Genomic DNA, 19,688 nt, shown 5'->3' with positions numbered 1-19,688 from the left:
GTTCTTTCCCATCCAAAAGTTCTCATCTATTTTTTCTTCTTGTGTTGTCTTATCTTTTATTTAAATCCTTTTGCTTATGTCTTTAGTCAAATTAACTATAATTATTTTGTATTGTCTTTCACATAGCTTGCTTACTTATTTTTGCTATTTACTTTGCCAGGCGATCTTGCCTATGAAAGATTGCTTCTATGCATCTTTTGTGCTTTGGCTTTGTGAGCTCAGGTTAAGTGAGGTATATCTGTAGGAATCTGGCCAAAGTTAAGGTATTTCCTCCGCAGAGGTTTTCCACTTGCTTTTACCAGGCATCTTGATGGTTTTGTGGTCTGAGACCAATTTTAGTATTAAGTTTTCTGGTTGGAGTTTCCCAGATGATACAGGTAAAGTAAATGAAAACCTCAGACTCACATGTGGTACAGATTCATGTTTAAAAGTTCTCACAGGATATTTAGTTTCCCCTCTAGGGCAGGCCAAGAATGACAAGTTAGCTTCTTAGGGTCTCCCATTACTAGAGGATGGATTTTTTTTTTTTTTCAGCAAGGGCATATATTTTTGAAGGCAATGACGCTGCATGAGGGTCTCATCTAATGTCCCATCCGATACAAGTCCAAGGCTTTGCCATCTGTCTCTGCATGGGGGTTAAAGTCAGATTACTAACACAACTCCCAACCCCCTCTCCTAGGAGTCCCCGCTGCACATTTATGCTTAGATTCTCAGACTCTTCATTTCTGCCTTGGATATCCCCTACCTTCTATGAACTCCAGTAAGCATTTAAAAGGCTTTTTAGGGACTTCCCTAGTGATCCAGTGGTTAAGACTCCATGGTTTCACTGCAGCGGGTTGCAGGTTCAACCCTCTGTCTGGGAACTAAGATCCCATGTGCCACAATCAGGAAATAAATGACTAAAAATGTATTATTATATTCACCTAGTATTATTAGATGTTTGTAGCAAGAGGATTTTCAAGTTGCTTATTCCATAAAACTGCCACAATTAAATTTTTTGTTTGGGTTGTTAACCTATTTGAATGTATTACTTTGAGAAAAAGAACATATTTTTTTTTTTTAACATGTAACGTAATGGGGAAACACAAATAAGTGCTCACATAATGCAATGTTATCTTTGGGTTCTTAGATCAGCTGAAAAATTAGGCCCCTCAGATAAATAAATTCTTTTGAGAAATAATTGAAATTAGATTCTTTGCTAAATAAAATAAACACCGAATACTCTCACAAGTTTCATTGGTCTTTTAAGACAAGCTACAAAGTATAGCCTCCTGTGGGCACATGGAATGTAATACATACAGTAAGTTCTCTCTCTCATGCAACTGCTGGATTTTCTCAAGTAGTGTCACCATTTCTTAAAGGCAAATTATTGCATGATGACAATAATAACTGTATATATGAACTTAATAATTGTCTTATATATTTTTAGAAGAAAAATACAACCAACTCCTTTAATAAACATTAGCAAACATATTAGAGATCATGAAACAGTAAAATTTTGTGGAAAATGTGATATGGTGCAAAGGGCACAAGCTTGAGAGATAGATGGGTCTGGCCTCTGGTGCCTTCTCTACTATTTCCTGGCTGTGTGACCTTATATGAGTTAATTAAATTTTCTGAGCCTCTTTTTCTTCGCCAGTTTAAAAAAAAAAAAAGCTGAGAGATACTTGGCAGAGTTAAGTCAGGATTAAATGAGATTAATTAATCTAGCAAAAGCTAAGTACAAACTACTGAAAGGAGGGACAGAAGGAAAAATGAAAGGAGGACAGGAGGAAGGAAAACTTGAAATGTTAAGGAATTCAGGCTGCCAGTGCCTCTCACTTCATTTAAAAACCAGGAGTCTGTGGGCCATGCTCTCCAATGAATTAGCCTAATGCTAATTTCCAAGTAATCTTTGTCTAGATGGGTATCATTCAGCAAATTCATTTCATGTCTCATGGGAAGTGTAATACAACACAAAGACACGTCAAATCGCCTTCAGATGGCTGACCCATCCGCACCCCAGGAAGGTCCCTTAGTAAACTTCAGTGGAGGGCGTAAAACAACTGGGACCCTTCCTAGAAAAAGAGCCCCTCGAGTGACCTCTGAATGCCAATGGCTGTGACAAGCAGACACAGCCTCTCAGTAAACTGAACTTCCAACATTTTCCTCAAACAAAAGAATCACAGAGTAGAAGGACAGAAGGGAGTAGAACTACATGATGCTTTTGACCAGCACCACAACAGCCTACAGAGTCCTGACTGCGCTCCAGGAACTTCTGAAGGAATGAAAAGAATACCCCAGTGGCCATTGTTTGTGCCAAGATGTTTTCGAGGTGTCTGCTCGGGATGAGTCAGTTTAGAGGTATGTGGGAGCACAAGACACCCTCGGAGGAAAATGAGTTAGTCCTGTTCCCTTCCTTGGTGGTTTTATTAGCTTGGGCTTTTAACAGGTCTCTGTCCTCGGGACTGTGGAAAGAGTTCAAGTGTGTAAAGTGGTGGTCAGCTCAAGACTAATCTGAAGGCACTGAATTCATCTCGGGATGAAGACAGCTTATGTGCTGTGAGCAGAGAAAGCTGGGCTGTTTGCCTCAGAGCCTGCTCTATGAGTATGGTTTTCTATCCATTTCTGCTGCTGCTGCTAAGTCACTTCAGTCGTGTCCGACTCTGTGTGACCCCATAGATGGAAGCCCACCAGGCTCCCCCGTCCCTGGGATTCTCCAGGCAAGAACACTGGAGTGGGTTGCCATTTCCTCTCCATTTCTGAGAGGGTATTTAATCAGGGGCAAAGCTTGCTCTGAGTGAGCAGGCAGGCTTTTATGTGAGGGAATCGATCAGGAGATGACCTGCATCACCTTGGTGATGGACAAGAGGAAGGACATTTTGTAAGAAGGGAAGAGGAGCGATACCACACTATTGCTTGGTTCCTACATAATTTAAAGGTGGGACAAACACTAAAATGTGCTGTGTTTAAGAACCGATGCTGGTGGTAAACATTTAAAGTCTATTCTCGCCTTCTTCCTTCATCATAACCCTGGGTAGGAACCTCCACAGCCTGATCCCCAGGAAAAATAATGTTGATTTGAATATATCTGTCACTGCTTTAAAAAAATTTTTTTTTGGCTGTATCACACAGCATGTGGGATCTTAGTTTCCTGAAAAGGGATCAAACCTGCACCCCCTACATTATAATCGAGAAGTCTTAACCTCTGGACCAGCAGGGAAGTCCAAAAATATCTGTTTAGATGCAGCAAAAATGATCACAATATTCCTGGAGCTATATACGTAAAAATGTTTGTTCAGAACTAGTAACAAACAAACATGATACATTATAAGAAGTGTTAGAAGATACATTGTAAGAAGTGTGCCTCTAGGTTAAAACACTGATAAAATAGAGGATGTTTAGAGAAATGGACAACCCACTCCAGTATTCTTGCGTGGAAAATCCCATGGGCGGAGGAGCCTGGTGAGCTGCAGTCCATGGGGTGGCTAAGAGTCGGGCATGACTGAACGACTTCACTTTCACTTTTCAGTTTCATGCATTGGAGAAGGAAACGGCAACCCACTCCAGTGTTCTTGCCTGGAGAATCCCAGGGACGGGGGAGCCTGGTGGGCTGCTGTCTATGGGATTGCACAGAGTCGGACACAACTGAAGCGACTTAGCAGCAGCAGAGAAATGGACAGTGAAAAGCAGAAACACTGTTTAATCTGACATGGGTCATAATGCTATTAGTTTCAGCAAGATTGACCGTATTCTGGACCATAAAACAAGACTTAAAAAATTTAAAAGAACTGAAGTCATACAAAGTTTGATTGCAACAGAATTAAACTAGAAATCATACAGAGCTATCTTTGGAAAAGCCCCAAATATTTGGAAATTAAACAGTAAGAAATAATCCATGAATGAAAGAGGAAGTCACAAAAGAAATTTGAAAATAGTTTGAGTTGAATGAAAATGAAAACAATACAACAAAAATTTGAGGATGTAACAGTTAATATCACATGACTGATAACAAGGTAAGCATATTTTCTTTCCCTATTTCTATTCAGAATTGTACAGGAAGTCCTAGCCAATGCAGTAAAGCAATAAAAAGAAATAAATACACAAATTATAAACAAAGAAGGAAAACCATTATCTTCATAGAAAAACCCAAAAGCATCTACAAAAGAGCTATTTCAACTCATGAGAGTTTTGAAAAGTCAAGTGTTCGATACGCAAAATTTCTATGTACCTGCAACAGACAATTAGAAATTGAAATTCAAGGAAAAGTTTACCATATATAATAGTGAAACCAAGGGCAGTCATCAGTTGGATCCCTTAAACTATAACTTGCTTCATAAATAACATCCTGTAACTGCCTTTCCTGACTAAGCTCTCTTTAATTGTTTTGAAAATTGCATACCCTCCAAGGTTCACATCGCTTAGACAATATGTCACAAGACTCCTTTCAGCACCCCCTACAGATAACACCTCTGACACATGGATTGCTATAGTACAGCTGTTCTTTCAGGGGCAGAGAGTTAGTCTTACCCAAGTCAAATCAGCCAAGATCCCCGACCCTTAAACTGGTCTAGTGGACATACTTGGTGGATGACCTTTTGACATCAAAGGACCAAAACCCCCACTCTCAGATCACCCTAACACACCACTCCCTGAGCATGCATCCCGGAAGGAACATGTAACTCCAACACTCCTGTACAGGACACCGATTACAGGTTTATTCTATAAACATCAACAACATGATTTTTAAACTTACACAGAAAGATAAACTTTCATAAACAGTTACGAAAAAGAACAAAGTTGAAGGACATATACTCTCTGACTTCCAGACTTCTGTGCAGATATAGTAACCAAAACAGTGTGATACTGACCAAAGAATAAGCGCAGAGATGAGCTGAACTCAACAGAGTGCTTAGAAACAGGCCCACAAATATACAGTCAATTGCTTTTCAATAAAAGATCAGAGGCAATTCAATGGGAAAGAGTAGTCTTTTCATCAAATGATCTTGGAAAAATTGGACAGTCACTTGCAAAAAGAAAAAAAAAGAAATCTTGATTTGTACCACATTAATAAATTAATGGCAACCCACTCCAGTATTCTTGCCTGGAGAATCCCATGGACAGAGGAGCCTGGCTGGCCGTGGTCCATGGGGTCGCAGAGAGTCGGACATGACTAAAGTGACTAAGCACGCATGCACAATGTGAATTATACACCTAGATACACCTAGAAACCTAAAACTAGGAAACTTCTCAAAGAAAATAGAGGCTAAATCTTCATGACCTTGAATTAAGCAAAGATTACTCATATACACAAAGATTTAAGCAAAGATTACTTATATACACAAAAATTATGATCTACAAAAGAAAAATGATAAAGTAGAGTTTACAAAAATTTTTAAATTATACCCTTTAGAAAAAAAGCACTCTAATGAAAACAAAAATAACAACCCACTGAAAGGAAAATATATTCAAAAACATATTAAAAGGATTGGTCGCTAAGAGTCGGACACGACAGAGCGACTTCACTTTCACTTTTCACTTTCATGCATTGGAGAAGGAAATGGCAACCCACTCCAGTGTTCTTGCCTGGAGAATCCCAGTGACGGGGGAGCCTGGTAGGAGGCCGTCTATGGGGTCACACAGAGTCGGACACGACTGAAGTGACTTAGCAGCAGCAGCAGCAGCAACCAAAATATATAAGAAACTTAAAACTCAATAATAAGAAACTACTCAATTGTTAAAATGAGCAAGAAATTTGAACAAACATTTCATCAAAGAAACTGTATAAACAACAAAAAAGCAAATAAAAGGATGCTCAACATCATTATTCACTGGGGAAATGCAAATTAAAACCACGGTGAGGTACTATTGGCTATCTGAATGGGTAAAACCAAAAAAGAAAAAAATAAAGAAATATTGACAATACCAAGTGTTGCCAAAAGTGCAGAGCAACTGGAACTCTCATATAGTCCTGGTGGGGGAGCGAAATTATTCAATCACTTTGGAAGATAGTTTGATAATTTCTTGTAAACACTCCCCATATAACCTAGCAACCTCAAGACAAATTTGCTTGAGAGAAACAAAGACATAAGTACATACAAAAACCTTCATGTGAATATTTTGTTGTGCTGCTGCTAAGCTATGTCTGGCTCTTTGTGATCCCCATAGACTGCAGGATGCCAGGCTCCCCTGTCCTTCACTATCTCCCAGAGTTTGTTCAAACTCATGTCCATTGAGTCAGGGATGCCATCTAACCATCTCATCTTCTGCCACCCCCCTTAGTAGCTTTATTCACAATCACCCCAGAAAGGAAACAAACCAAATATCCTTCAGCTGATGAATGATTTTAAAACTGGCATATCCATACAATAAAATCCTACTTGACAACAACAAATGCATTATTGGAACATATAACATTGATGAATTTCAAATGAAAGATGCTACGCTTTACAGATTTACTAAGGCCACATGGTATCTGATTACATTATATGACATTCTAAAGAGCAGAACTCCAGGGAAAGAAACTGTATCAGCAGTTGCCAGAGCTTGGGGGTTGGGGAAAGGACTAACTACCAAGGGACACAAGGACATTTTTTGTGATAAGGGCTGTTCTGTGTCTTGACTGTGGTGATTTACATGACTATTCATTTGTTAAAACTCATAGAACACCAAAGTAACAGAGGTAAATTCTACTGCATGTAAATTAGACTCAAATAAACCTGACTTTAATTTTTTTAAGATTTTAGAAGATTTTACAATAAGGATCAGAGTCAACTAAGCAGGGGGAAAAATCTTCTAAGAATGAAGCACAGCTACTTAAACTAGGATGAGAGACAATTAAAGAGAGAAAAGATTTTCAAGAGATGAAACGAATAAATTAGAGTTAAGATGGCCACACACCACACACACACACACCACACCACACACACACACACACCACCACACACACACACACAGAACAAAACCAAAAAACAATTTTATCCTGACCTGAGAGGTCATCAGGAAAATACAGAGTATTTTAAGAAATGAAAAATTTACTAGCCACTCGAAAGCTGAGGCAACTGAGTCAAAGAAAGTGGACGGTAGGGTAGGCAGATTCTAAGATGCCCTCCCACCCCTGTTCCCGTGCACTCACCCTTTGCGTATAATCTCCTCCACTTACCTGTGGGCGAGACTTGTAAATATGATGGGAATTTACTCTCATGATTAGGTGATTAGTCAACTGACTTTGAGTTCATCAAAGAGAGTTTATCCTGGGTAGACCTGACCTAATCAGGGGAGTCCTTAAAAGAAAGGAGCAGGGCCCCACTGGAGGGAGCAGTTTTCCTGCTCTGCAATGAACAGCCTATGCTGTTGTCCATGAGGCAGGGACCCCAGGGCAGCCTCTGAGAGCTGACAGTGAATCCAATCTAGAGTCAGCAGGGAATCGGGGGTTGAAATCTGCTAATGACCAGTCATCTTGGAGAAGGACCCCAAATCCTAGAAGTGATCAAAGCCCCAACTAACACCTTGATTTCGGTCTGGAAAGATTCTGAGCAGAGAACTTCTGACCTAGAGAAACTGTAGGATGATAAACATGTGTTGGTTTAAGCCACTAAGTTTGTGGTTATTTTGTCCCAAAGCAATGAAAACACAATTCAAAGTTAGTGATCTAGGCTTCCCTGGTGGCTCAGATGGTCAAGAATCTGCCTGCAATGCAGGAGACCCGGGTTCGAACCTTGGGTCGGGAAGATCCCCTGGAGAAGGGGATGGCAACCCACTCCAGTATTCTTGCCTGGGAAATCCCAAGGACAGAGGAACCTGGTGGGCTTTAGTCCATTGGGTCCCCAAGAGTCGGACACAAGTGAGTGGCCATGAAAACCCAGCACAGACTGGTAGAAGAGCCTTCTGCTGGAGATTCCCTGGTCTTCTGTCTCACTGCTTTTGATAACTCATTGTCCCTACAGGTTTTAGTTCTTCATATCTGGGCCCTGACTGCAGTCACCCAAGTACTAATGCTGGCGGGACACCCTCACATAGATCTCTGGGAGCAAGAGTGATATCCAGAGCAGAAATACATCTGTATTCACTGGACTTCCTTAACACTCTTTCTCCACATAGTCATTCGTGAGACTAGGCACCAGGAAATCACCACTCAACTTTATAACCATAAAAGAAAGCATGAATCATTCCTGAAGCTTTTTTCCCTATATGAGCAATAGATAGGAGGGTCTCCCTGCCCCACCAAGAACATTGTTTGAATGACACATTGTAGTATCTTGCAAATTAAAATAAAATACATCCTTCATTTTCATAACATTATTAGTTCTTTGCTTTTATAACACTGTTCAGTCTAAGCATCATATAATGAAAATGGAGTAAATCATAACTTACCCTGTAACTTTTTAGTCGGATGAAATCAACCTTCATAGAGACATATCTATCAGAATTTCGACTGATGTTTTTCAGGTGTTCTACCAGATCAGCACAGAACTTGTAGCCTCCTTTGAGTACACACAGGACCATAATGTCACAGTATCCTATGTCTTTCATAATATCCTTAGCCAGCCGTTCAATTCTGAAGGAAGAGATTAAAAGACATATTAAAGTATAACCATTTCTGAGCATATTTGTTCCTTTCAAAAAAAAAACTGCATGATGTACTCTACATATGTGATTATGCAGGAGAAAAGTGGGAAAAGGTCTTGGGAGACCAAAGTCTCCAGATAAAGAAGCTCTGTTAACGTCGGACAAAGAGAGAGTGTTCAAAACATATTTCTGATAACCATATAATCAGTGGCACATTTTTTCTCCTCTGTGTCACAAAAAAATGATTAAGGTGTAAAACATGATGTCAAAGATCATGAAGGCAATTATTTGATCACTACAGAGCCTGGCTGTTAGCTTTAACAAGGCTATGATGGTATGTGGTGATATTATACTCACTTTAAAGCAAAGAAAGAGGAAATGGAGAATGACTCACCCACCTGACCACATTAGACGAGGCTAGAGGAAAAGTCAAGCCCGTGGTAACTATCAAAAGAATAATATTTGTCTTTTATTTACTGAAGATAGCATGTTACCTATGTGAAAGGTGCTCCAGACAATCTCAGTGGACACCATTTCCACGGATCACAGTCTAAATGGTGTCTCCTGAAGTTCTGTAATCTTGGGCTGGCACCCAACACCTAATTTGGAAGTGTCATTGTATTTTCTCTCATTGTTTTAGATCTGTAAGTCCATTGTCCATATATGCATACAACACTAAAATCTTGAATGGAGGCATGTTCTAAGGTGCATACTTAAAAAAAAAAATTTCCACTGCCACTTCAAACTGAATTAGATTTAAAACAAATGAACTGGGACTTCCTTGGTGGTCCACTGCCTAAGACTCTGCACTCTTTTGTCGGGGCCCAGGTTCGATCCCTGGCCAGGGAACTAGATGCCACTTGCAGAACCAAGTTTGCATGCAGCAACTAAATATTCTGTGTGCTGCAACTAAGCCCCAGAGCAGTCAGGCCTTAAAGAAATAAAACAGATGAACTGAACGACATGAACACATATGTTCTATATATAATATATACTTTATACAATATATTTTTATATGCTTTTATATGGGCGTATATACATGCACATGGGCTTCCCAGGTGGCACAGTGATAAAGAATCTGCTTGCCAATGCAGAGGAAATAAGAGACACAGGTTCGACCCCTGGGTCAGAAAGATCCCTTGGAGGAAGGCATGGCAACCCACTCCATTATTCTTGCCTGGAGAATCCCCTGGACAGAGGAGCCTGGTGGGCTACAGTCCATGGGGTCTCAGAGAGTCAGACACAACTAAAGGGACGTACCATGCATGCACATACGTACATATATACATACACACATGAAATGCCAACCATGGCTTCTCAAAAATATGATCAGCGAAATATGTATGTCCGCATGCCAAATACTCTACAAAAAGGGACATTTGTTTCCAGAATGATGGAGTGAGGAGGTCAACACATCCTCTTCACAGAAAGCAAGTAGAAAGCTGAATGAAACTGTCAAAAACAACCATTTCAGCCCTCTGGAGACCCACCAAAGGCGTGCCCCAAACTGAGACCATTTATTCATGAAGCTGCTGAACACGAGGTAGAAGTAGAGAAGGTCTGCAGCATTCTTGTCTGAGAATGCTCCCATTCTCCCTGCCCCCCAGTCAGCTCTAATGTTCAACCAGGTAGTTCAACTGGGGGGGGGGCACTGCTCCCTGGTAAGGGGCACAGTCAGCTAACATGGCCATCGTGGTGGCATGTGAACAGGGAGGGCCAGGACCCACTATCCTGAAGCTGCAGTCCTGTTTGAGCAGCTAACTGGCAGACCAGACATGGATTTGATAGGGAGTTCCGAGAGGTAACACTCATGGGAGGGGACCATGACAAACTCTCCACATATCCCACGCTGACCAGAAGCTAAGGAAGACTAGTGCGGGCCCAAGCCACCCTCACATCCCTGGATGGTAGAGCCTGTAAGCCTGTGCAGAAGAGACACAAGGAAGCTCTGTGAAAAGTAAAAATACAGAAAAGACTTGAAAAGGCTGGAAAGAATTGGGAGATTGGGGTGGACATATATACACTATTGATACTATGTATAAAATAGATAACTAATGAGAACCTACTGTATAACTCAGGGAACTGTATTCAGTGCTGTGTGTGACCTAAACGGGAAGGAAACCCAAAAGAGAAGGGATATATATATACACACACACACTCACACACATAGCCGATTCACTTTATTCTACAGTAGAAACTAATACAACATTGCAAAGCAACTATACTCCAACAAAAATTAATTTAAAAAGAAAAAAAAGCCTGGCAATATGAACGTGTTTGCCAGGCCCCCAAACACATTCATCAGCAGAGAGTGGAAGCCTCACTATCTTGAAGTGTTTGAGAACAATCTCTAATCAATATCAGGCTGCTGCTGTTGCTGCTAACTCACTTCAGTCGTGTCCAACTCTGTGCGACCCCATAGATGGCAGCCCACCAGGCTCCCTCGTCCCTGGGATTCTCCAGGCAAGAATACTGGAGTGGGTTGCCATTTCCTTCTCCAACGCATGAAAGTGAAAAGTGAAAGTGAAGTCGCTCAGTCGTGTCCAACTCTTCATGACCCCATGGACTGCAGCCCACCAGGCTCCTCCATCCGTGGGATTTTCCAGGCAAGAGTACTGGAGTGGGGTGCCATTGCCTTCTCTGAATATTAGCCTGAGGACTAGGCTATTCAGACACAGGTGTGAACTCCGGTGAGCAAAACTTAAAAGGAAAAACAAGAAAAATATATTGCATATCATCAACAGTCTTCACAGACTGGCAGACAAAAAAGGAAACAATAACAAGAGCAATGAGTGATAAATAGTTACAAATATGGTAGAGATTAAACCAGGAATATCAATCATGACTTTAAACATGAATGGTCTAAAAATAGGCTTCCCAGGTGGTGTTAGTGGTAAAGAACCTGCCTGTCAATCCAGGAGATGTAAGAGATGCAGGTTTGATCCCTGGGTCAGGAAGATTCCCTGGAGGAGGGCATGGCAACCCACTCCAGTATTCTTGCCTGGAGAATCCCCATGGACAGAGGAGCCTGGCTGGCTATAGTCCATAGGTCACAAAGAGTCGGACACAACTGAAGCAACTTAGCATGTACAGCACGCACACATGGTCTAAAAACATCAATTAAAGGCAGAGACTGTCAGAGTGGATCAAAAAATACCCTAAGGTATGTTGTCCACAAGAAATTAATCTTAAACACAAAGATCCAGATAAACGACCCAGATTAAAGGGATGGAGAAAGATGCACCGTGCAAACATAATCAACAGAAACCTGGAAAAGCTACATCAATTTCAGACAAAGCAGACTTCAGAGCAAGGAAATTGTCAGGAATAAAGAGTGACATTACTGTAATAAAAAGAGGTCAGTTCTCCAGGAAAACATAACAGTCCTTCATGGGTCTGCACCTAGCAACCGTCAAAAACTGACAGAACTAGAAGGAGATGAATCCACTAATGTAGCTGGAAACTTCGATACCCCTCTCTTAGTACATGACAGATCCAACAAGGCAGAAAACCAGTAAGGATATAAAGGAACAGTATCATATAACAGCTGGACCTGGTTGACACTTACAGAATACTTCACCCAACGTTCTCCTTAAAATATATAAATAATGAAAAGACAAGCCACATACTAGTGGGAAATATTTGCAAAGCATATGTCTGATAAAGGGTTGTGTCCAGAATATAAAGAACTCTTACAACTCATTTAGAAGACAAACAACCCAATTGCAAAACTGGCAAAAAAACTTAAACAGGCACCTCTCCAAAGAAGACGTATGAACATCTAGAAAGCACACTGATCATTAGGAAAATTTTAAACCACAATGAAACACTTTTATATATCCACGTTTCTGTTCCGTTGCCTTAGTCACTAGGTCGTGTCCAACTCTTTGGCAACCCCATGAACTGTAGCTTGCCAGGCTCCTCTGTCCGTGGGATTTCCCAGGCAAGAATACTGGCGTAGATTGCCATTTTCTCCTCCAGGAGATCTTTTCGATCCAGGGATCAAACCTCTGTCTCCTGCGTTGGCAGGCAGATTCTTTATCACTGAGCCTGGGAAGACCTAGAATGGCTAGAGTTAAAAGGACAAACGATATGAAATGTTGGCAAGTATGTGGAGAAACTAGGGAGAAGGGCATGGCAACCCACTCCAGTATTCTTGCCTGGAGAATTCCATGGACAGAGGAGCCTGGTGGGCTATAGTCCATGGGGTCGCAAAGAGTCGGACACGACTCAGCAACTAAAACAACAACGTGGAGGAACTGGAACCCTCAAATGTTGCCGGTGGGAATGAAAAATGGTGTAGCCATTTGGAAAATAATTGGCAGTTTCTCACACTTACCATAAAACTCAGAATTCCTCTCAAAATACCCATCCAAGAGAAATGAAAAGATGTGTCCACCCAACGACTTACATGCAAATATTCCTGGAAGCTATTCGCAGTAGCCCAAAACAAGAAATCTAAGTGTCCATCAATCGATGAATCAATAATCAGATATTGATTTAATTTATCTTCAAAGCTCAGAAAACACAAATTTAATTAGATTAGTGACTGCCTGATGGTGTGGGTAGGAGCAGAGATTGACAAAAAACTTTTGATTGACAACAAAATATTGTAAAACGATGCTGGTAATTGTTGCCTACCCATAAAAATCACTGAGTCATTTACCTACAATGGGTGAGTTTTGTTGTATGTAAATTATATCTCAATAAATTCATTTTAAAGGTTGAGGCCCCACCCCAGACCCCCGAATCAGAATTTCTAGACCAGTTGCCTCTACAGAATTTCCTGCAGAAGAAACTGGTAACCTTGCCAGGATTTAGTCCTGTACTAGATCAGAATGCAATTAACTTAAGTCATAATTTAATTTTCAGATGAGAAAAGCCAGAATTTGTTTAAACCACGGAAAGGCAACAGTCGGGGCATTAGGAAGCTTTGTTGAAGGGATAAGACCTATAAGTGCTGACGCCTGTGGTAGGCTGAACTGGAAGAGGCTCTTACCCACTCCAGCAAGCTTCCTGTATTTCACACTCAGAAATCAGGGTGGGAGAAGCTCTGAGAAACAAGGGCAAGCTGAGACTTGGGGCTCCCACTCTCCCTTTTTCCTTAAGCCTTTGTACTTCTCCCTCTATTTTCTTAAACTGTGACTTTCTTCTGAGTTAAAATTTAGCTTATGAAATAGATCCTCAGCCAAAGGAAAGTTTGAAAAGCACCGACTTGTCACTATTCCCAGGATGTTATCTTTCCACCAATGCCTGTCTGTAAGCAAAAGGAAATGTCATTCTTTCACTCAAATTCTAAGATTTCCCATTGGTTAAGATCTGCATATTGCCACTCCAGCATTCTCACCTGGAGAATTCCATGGACAGAGGAGCCTGGCAGGCGGCTACAGTCCATAGGGTCACAAAGAGTCAGACACAACTGAGTGACTAACTTTCTATTACTTTCTTTTATCTGAAAACCAAGAAAAAAATGAGGGTGACTTAGGGGCTTAGAAGAGGAGAGTCAAGTGGCTAGGAAGGAGCCAGAGGACATCTGTGTCAAGGGGTTCAAAAGAACGAGAAATAGGAGTGGAGAAACAGTTCCGTGCTGTTATTTTTAAGCTGTACATATTCTTATTTCCAAAACATGACCACTGAACACATCATTGTCCACAGACTGGCCAACCTGTGAGACGGGACTTATTCGAGATAAATGCAAATTGCAGGAAAAGCCAGGGTTTCAGGGGTATGGCCTTTGAAGGCAAATGAAGGTAAAGGTCACCTCTTAACTCCCCCAGGTAAGAGTCTGTGAAAAAGTGAGACAAATGCTTTCCCGGCCCTCATTTTTATCAGTCTGTATGGGACATGGTTATTTTGAGGCCCTCTCTCTTCTGTATGTACAGCCGTTACTATCTTACTATCTGTAGTCATTCCTATCTTTTGTATGTACAGCCTTCTTACTGTTTCCCCTGAACACATATCCAAGGAAATCACAGATTTATTGTACTCCAATTTTTCTGTCCTTATAAACATTCTATCCACCACTATATAGAAGAGACTCTGGAATAGGGTCCCTGAGCATATTGTTTGATTCACACAAGAGAGGCCTAGAGAAAATGGACTCAGCAAAGAGCGCTCACCTGTCCACAATGATGCCATGAGGGATGAGCACGTATGCCAAGTCTCCATAGTAGTGCTGTGGGTACGTGAACAAGCTCAAATCGTACCCTGGCCAGTCGTCCATAATCTGCAAACCAAGTGATCTTGGTTACAATATTTTTCATTGGAAATTTATTTTTAAAAACATAAACAAACAAGAGCATGCTTTGAAAAAACAAATACCATTGAAAACCAAGAGGCTAGGTCTGACAATCCATATGGCATTAAATTGTATTCCATCAACTTGTGAGAAGCCAGGTGGAACAAGGTAATTTGCTTCCTCATGAAGGACCTACTGAAGTGAACAGGGAACGCCATTCCTGACTTTTGGCATCACAAGATAAAATCCCGACCTACAGTTAACCTGACAGCACTGTTTGTAAGAGTGCACAAATGTAAAGATACAATGTATATTTACATGATAAATGTTATTATGAATATAAGTAACATTATTTTTGTAATTACAGGCATACCTCATTTTGTTGGGCTTTGCAGATAGTACTTTTTTTTTTTTTAACAAATTGAAGGTTTATGGCAACTGTGCGTTGTCAGAGGATGCTTAGCACTTTTAGCAATAAAGCATTTTTAAATTAAGGTATGTACATTTCTTTTTAGACATAATGGTTCAGTTCAGTTCAGTTCAGTCGCTCAGTCGTGTCCGACTCTCCGCGACCCCATGAATCACAGCACGCCAGGCCTCCCTGTCCATCACCAACTCCCGGAGTTCACTCAAACTCATGTCCACAGAATCGGTGATGCCATCCAGCCATCTCATTCTCTGTCGTCCCCTTCTCCTCCCGCCCTCAACCTTTCCTAGCATCAGACTCTTTCCAGTGAGTCAACTTGTCGCATGAGGTGGCCAGAGTATTGCAGTTTCAGCTTTAGCATCAGTCCTTCCAATGAACACCCAGGATTAATGGTATTGCACACTTAATCGACCACAGTATAGGGTAAACCTAACTTTTATATGTACTGGAAAACCAAAATAGTAATAATTTGTGACTTGCATTATTGAGATATTTGCTTTAATTTGGTGGTCTGGAACTGAACCCACACTATCTCTGAGGTCTGGCCACTGACACAGACAGTATCACTCCACCTTATTATAATATTATATATACTATTACATGTCTATGCATTGTAATTACCTCATGTGCCTAGGAAAGGTTACCTACTAAAAGTACATGTATCCTGGGGTTATTGCACACCCAGACTTCTGAGTGGTTGGGTCATTTTAGTAAAGACTTCAAAAGGATGTGCTGCAGTGGGAACGTAAGTTGGTCCTGTTGCGAACCAACTGCTTCAGAAAACTGTTGTATTCAGATAGTGGACAGACTGTTAGCAAGTCTCCCTCTTGCTTAGGACTGGATGTGCAAGTCTGATGGTTAAGACAGTAAAGAGGTGGGAGAGAAAACGCCAGTGAAGACCACGTTCCATTTACTTTCAGATCATCCAGAAAGGCACTCTAGCTAAACCACAGCTGAGCTGCAGTCTCCGGTTTTCTGGTTACTCCTACACACCTCCATCAGATTTCTCCATGCAGCTGTAAGCTTTCGAGGCCTCTCCTAATGCAGACCTATCCTCATTTCCCAGTCCAGTTCCCCATACCTTGTCCTCCTGTTCTCAGATTGGTCTGCGGTCAAATCAGGATCCTTCCCCGTTCTGTGTTCTGTTCATTTATTGTCTCTCACCTACACCCTCTCCCTGTCTAATCCACTCCCCCCCAACCCCACACCCCTGTATCCCAAACTCCACATCATCCGCAGAAACTCAGGACAGGCCCCAGTAATTGCCAACTGTTCCCACCTCTGTGTGATCTTGTCGCTCAAACTCCTTGTATCCCTCAGAGCTCTCTGCCCCTTGAGAAGACTCCTGTCTCTTCCTGCCTCTGGCTCCCTCATCTCATCTGTTTGCTATTGTTTTAAAACCCATCTGTACTTCATCGAACGCCGGGATATCCCCCTGCTTTTCCCCTGCCTCCTCACCCGGAACTCAAAACCAGTTCTCTTCCGCCCAGATTTTGGAAGGGCCACATAGGGTCCAGACTCCACCGACTCCCATCCTGGTTCCAGGCTCTGGAATGCTGGCCAGACCAAACCCACCGCAGATGAATACCTTCCCTCTCAATAAAGGGCAACTATTCTCAGCTACTGAGGTCAAAGCCGCAGAGTTGTAACTGACCCCTTTCTACCATCCCCCTCTTGCAACCCAGCAGCGAATCCTATCATCAGCTCCTTCAGAATTTAACCAGGACCACCTCTCAGCAGACTTCCCAGGTGGCACTAGAGGTAAAGGATCCACCTGCCAATGCAGGAGACATAAAAGACGGGTTGGATCCCTGGGTCGGGAAGATCCCCTGGAGGAGGGCATAGCAGCCCACTCCAGTATTCTTGCCTGGAGAATCACATGGACAGAGGAGCCTGGTGGACTACAGTCCATGGGGTCGCAAACAGTCAGACACGACTGAAGTGACTTAGCACGCACACACACCTCTCAGCATCTCCACTGCCCCACTTCCAGTCCCTGCCACCACCATTTCTTCCAGGACCATCGCCATGGATATCAGTTTTGCCTCCCTGCTTCCACTGTGCCGGCATCCCGCCCATCCTCCACCCCCACTTGGGAGCTGGAGTCCTCCTTTGAAAAATGTGCCTCATGTACAACATTGCAGGCTTCTGCTCAGATTTTTTCAAGGGCTTCCCATTTCACTAAGAGTACAACTGGAGTTGCCACCATGGCCTGCGGGGGCGGGGGCCTCTGACTCATCCCTGGAGCTGTCTATACCCGCATCCTGCTTCAGCCACCATTCTCCTTCCTGATGCTTGAATGTCCCAAGCATCTTCTGCCCCAAAAGCTTTACACTTGCTTTTCTTTTGCCTACAACGCTCTTCCCCTGGAAGCCCACTTGGCTTACCCTTCACCTCCTTCAAGGCTCCACTCAAACATCAGCCCCACAGCGAGGCCTTCTGGACACCCATGTAAAAAAACACCCTTCCTTGCCACGCGTCTTTGTGCTCTCTTCCTCAGCCTCACTGTCCTTCACAGCATGCATCTCCACTGCGTGTGACGTGTGTACACGTGCTTGTGTGTTTTATCTCCTCGCCCTCGAACATCAGCTCCTTCTGGCAGAGACTTTGTCTGTCTCATGCACTGTTGAAATTCCAGCGGAATATCACAGGTGCTCAAAAGTGCTGAGTGAATAAATGACACAGTCTCCACCCATACGCTACCCAACACTCAGTCTATCTCCTCGTGATAAACGGCACCACTGTTCATGGCTCTGGAAACTCTTACCTGACCAAGGGCAGACGGGTGGTCAAACAATGTGTCATCTGCATATTTGCAGAGCGTCACACCGGCTTTGCCTTGACCAGCAAATCGGCTAGTCAATTGAATCTGTTTACAGAGCAACGCTGGTTTCCACCCCAAGACCTCCTAGGGCTGGCTGTTCACTATGAACACCCCTGGTCAGTGCCTGGAACCACCAGCTGAACACGAGGAGCTTCCAGAAGACTCACTGGCAGGCCATGATAAAGACCAGAAGAGACGCCCGAGCAGCACCTGGCCCCAGGAAGATCACCCAGGGACACAGCACCTTCTGGCTCCCCTGCCAGAACACACACACCACCTCCTGGATCCCCTGCAGTGGTGGCCGCACGAACTGGGGTTAGTCCTCCCACCGTGAAATCCTGCGGTAGCCCCTGCCCAGCTGAATCTGAGACCACTCTCTAGTTCATGTTCTAGGGCTCAGCTCTGACACTTACTACAGAGGTGAGGAAAATTCTATCTGAGACTCATTTCCCCCTCCATTAAATAGAATACAATAAAAACCCAAAGACAGGGTTGTTTTGAGGATAAAAAGAATAGATAATATACTTAGATTCCTAGTACATTTCCATTTCCATATATGATAAATGCTTAATAAATGATGCCTCCCAAAAATAAAAGAATGATAAAATGACAAATAAAACAAACCTATAGAGACTTCCCTATAGGGGCTTCCCTGGTGGCTCAGACAGTAAAGCATCTGCCTACAATGCGGGAGACCTGGGTTCAATCCCTGGGTCGGGAAGTTCCCCTGGAGAAGGAAATGGCAACGAACTCCAGTATTCTTGCCTGGAAAATCCCATGGACAGAGGAGCCTGGTAGGCTACAGTCCATGGGGTCGCAAAGAGTCGGACACCACTGAGCGACTTCACTTCACTTCACTTCACTTCATAGAGACTTCCCTAGTGGTCCAGTGGTTAAGATTTCGAGCTCCCAATGCAGGGGGCCCAGGTTCGATCCCTGGTTAGGGGACTAGATCCCACATGCTGCAACTAAGACCCGGTGCAGCCAAATAAAAAACAACAATTAAACCTACAGACAAAAACTGTACTGGAAATCTGTAGCTCAAAGGCAGCATGGAGTAACAGTAACGAGTATGGATCAGAAGCCTAACACACCTGGGGGTGCATTTACTAGCTATGGGACCTCAGGCGTTAACCTCTCTGGGTTGGGGTTTTCTTCTATGAAACAGTCAATGCCTACCTTGTATGGCTAACTTGAGGATTAAATAAGATAGATAATGGATATAAAACTCTTACATCAGTATCTGGTCTACAGTACCCTCAATAAATGCTAACCAGTAAGACATACTGAAACATCAATAGTTTACTTAAAAATTACGTTTTAATTAAGAAGTGCCTCAAACCTATTTGCAAAAGTCTTATGGCCTGAGTTAAAGTTGTAAATTTAAAAGTAGAAGAAATGTGTTTCTCTAAACACTATTCTATAAGCCAAACCAGTCTATTTTCAAATGAGTCTCTAATAGTTAATTTTTACTGTCTAGATAAAAGACAATTAGAGATGAGGGAACCGCTGGTTTATCCTTAATAGTGCATGCAAAATTGCATTGTAAATGTGTCCTAGACCTGAGAGAATGGAGGCTGTTGGGAACTGCAGATAATTATGTTATTCAACTGCTTTTTGAAAAATCAAAACAAGAAGTCTTTAAATAGTTT

The 19,688-nt window shown here is 42.4% G+C and overlaps 2 protein-coding genes across 12 annotated transcripts in view; one reads left to right on the top strand and one right to left on the bottom strand.

Moving 5' to 3' along the window:
* The window catches only part of GPR158 (G protein-coupled receptor 158), a 548,344-nt gene that overhangs the window by 30,318 nt on the left and 498,338 nt on the right, over positions 1–19,688 (top strand). The gene's annotated exons all lie outside the window — the stretch shown is intronic.
* PRTFDC1 (phosphoribosyl transferase domain containing 1) overlaps positions 1–19,688 on the bottom strand; it is a 104,959-nt gene that overhangs the window by 80,290 nt on the left and 4,981 nt on the right. For 10 of the 11 annotated variants that reach the window (XM_055428538.2, XM_055428542.2, XM_088844128.1 and 7 more), the window contains 2 exons: positions 14,667–14,773; positions 8,353–8,536 (listed from right to left, as the gene is read on the bottom strand). In XM_055428538.2, the coding sequence (XP_055284513.1) occupies positions 8,353–8,536; positions 14,667–14,773 (291 nt within the window). Of the gene's footprint in view, positions 1–8,352; positions 8,537–13,894; positions 14,000–14,666; positions 14,774–19,688 lie in introns of those variants that run through there. The other variant, XM_088844127.1, reaches the window with a different exon arrangement.

Source organism: Moschus berezovskii, chromosome 15 (genome assembly GCF_049115385.1).
Source record: "Moschus berezovskii isolate FMDL1 chromosome 15, NW_MosBer_1.0, whole genome shotgun sequence".
NCBI classification, from domain to species: domain Eukaryota; kingdom Metazoa; phylum Chordata; class Mammalia; order Artiodactyla; family Moschidae; genus Moschus; species Moschus berezovskii.
The sequence above is the reverse complement of the archived record's forward strand: the minus strand, read 5'-3'. Positions and strand labels throughout refer to the sequence as shown.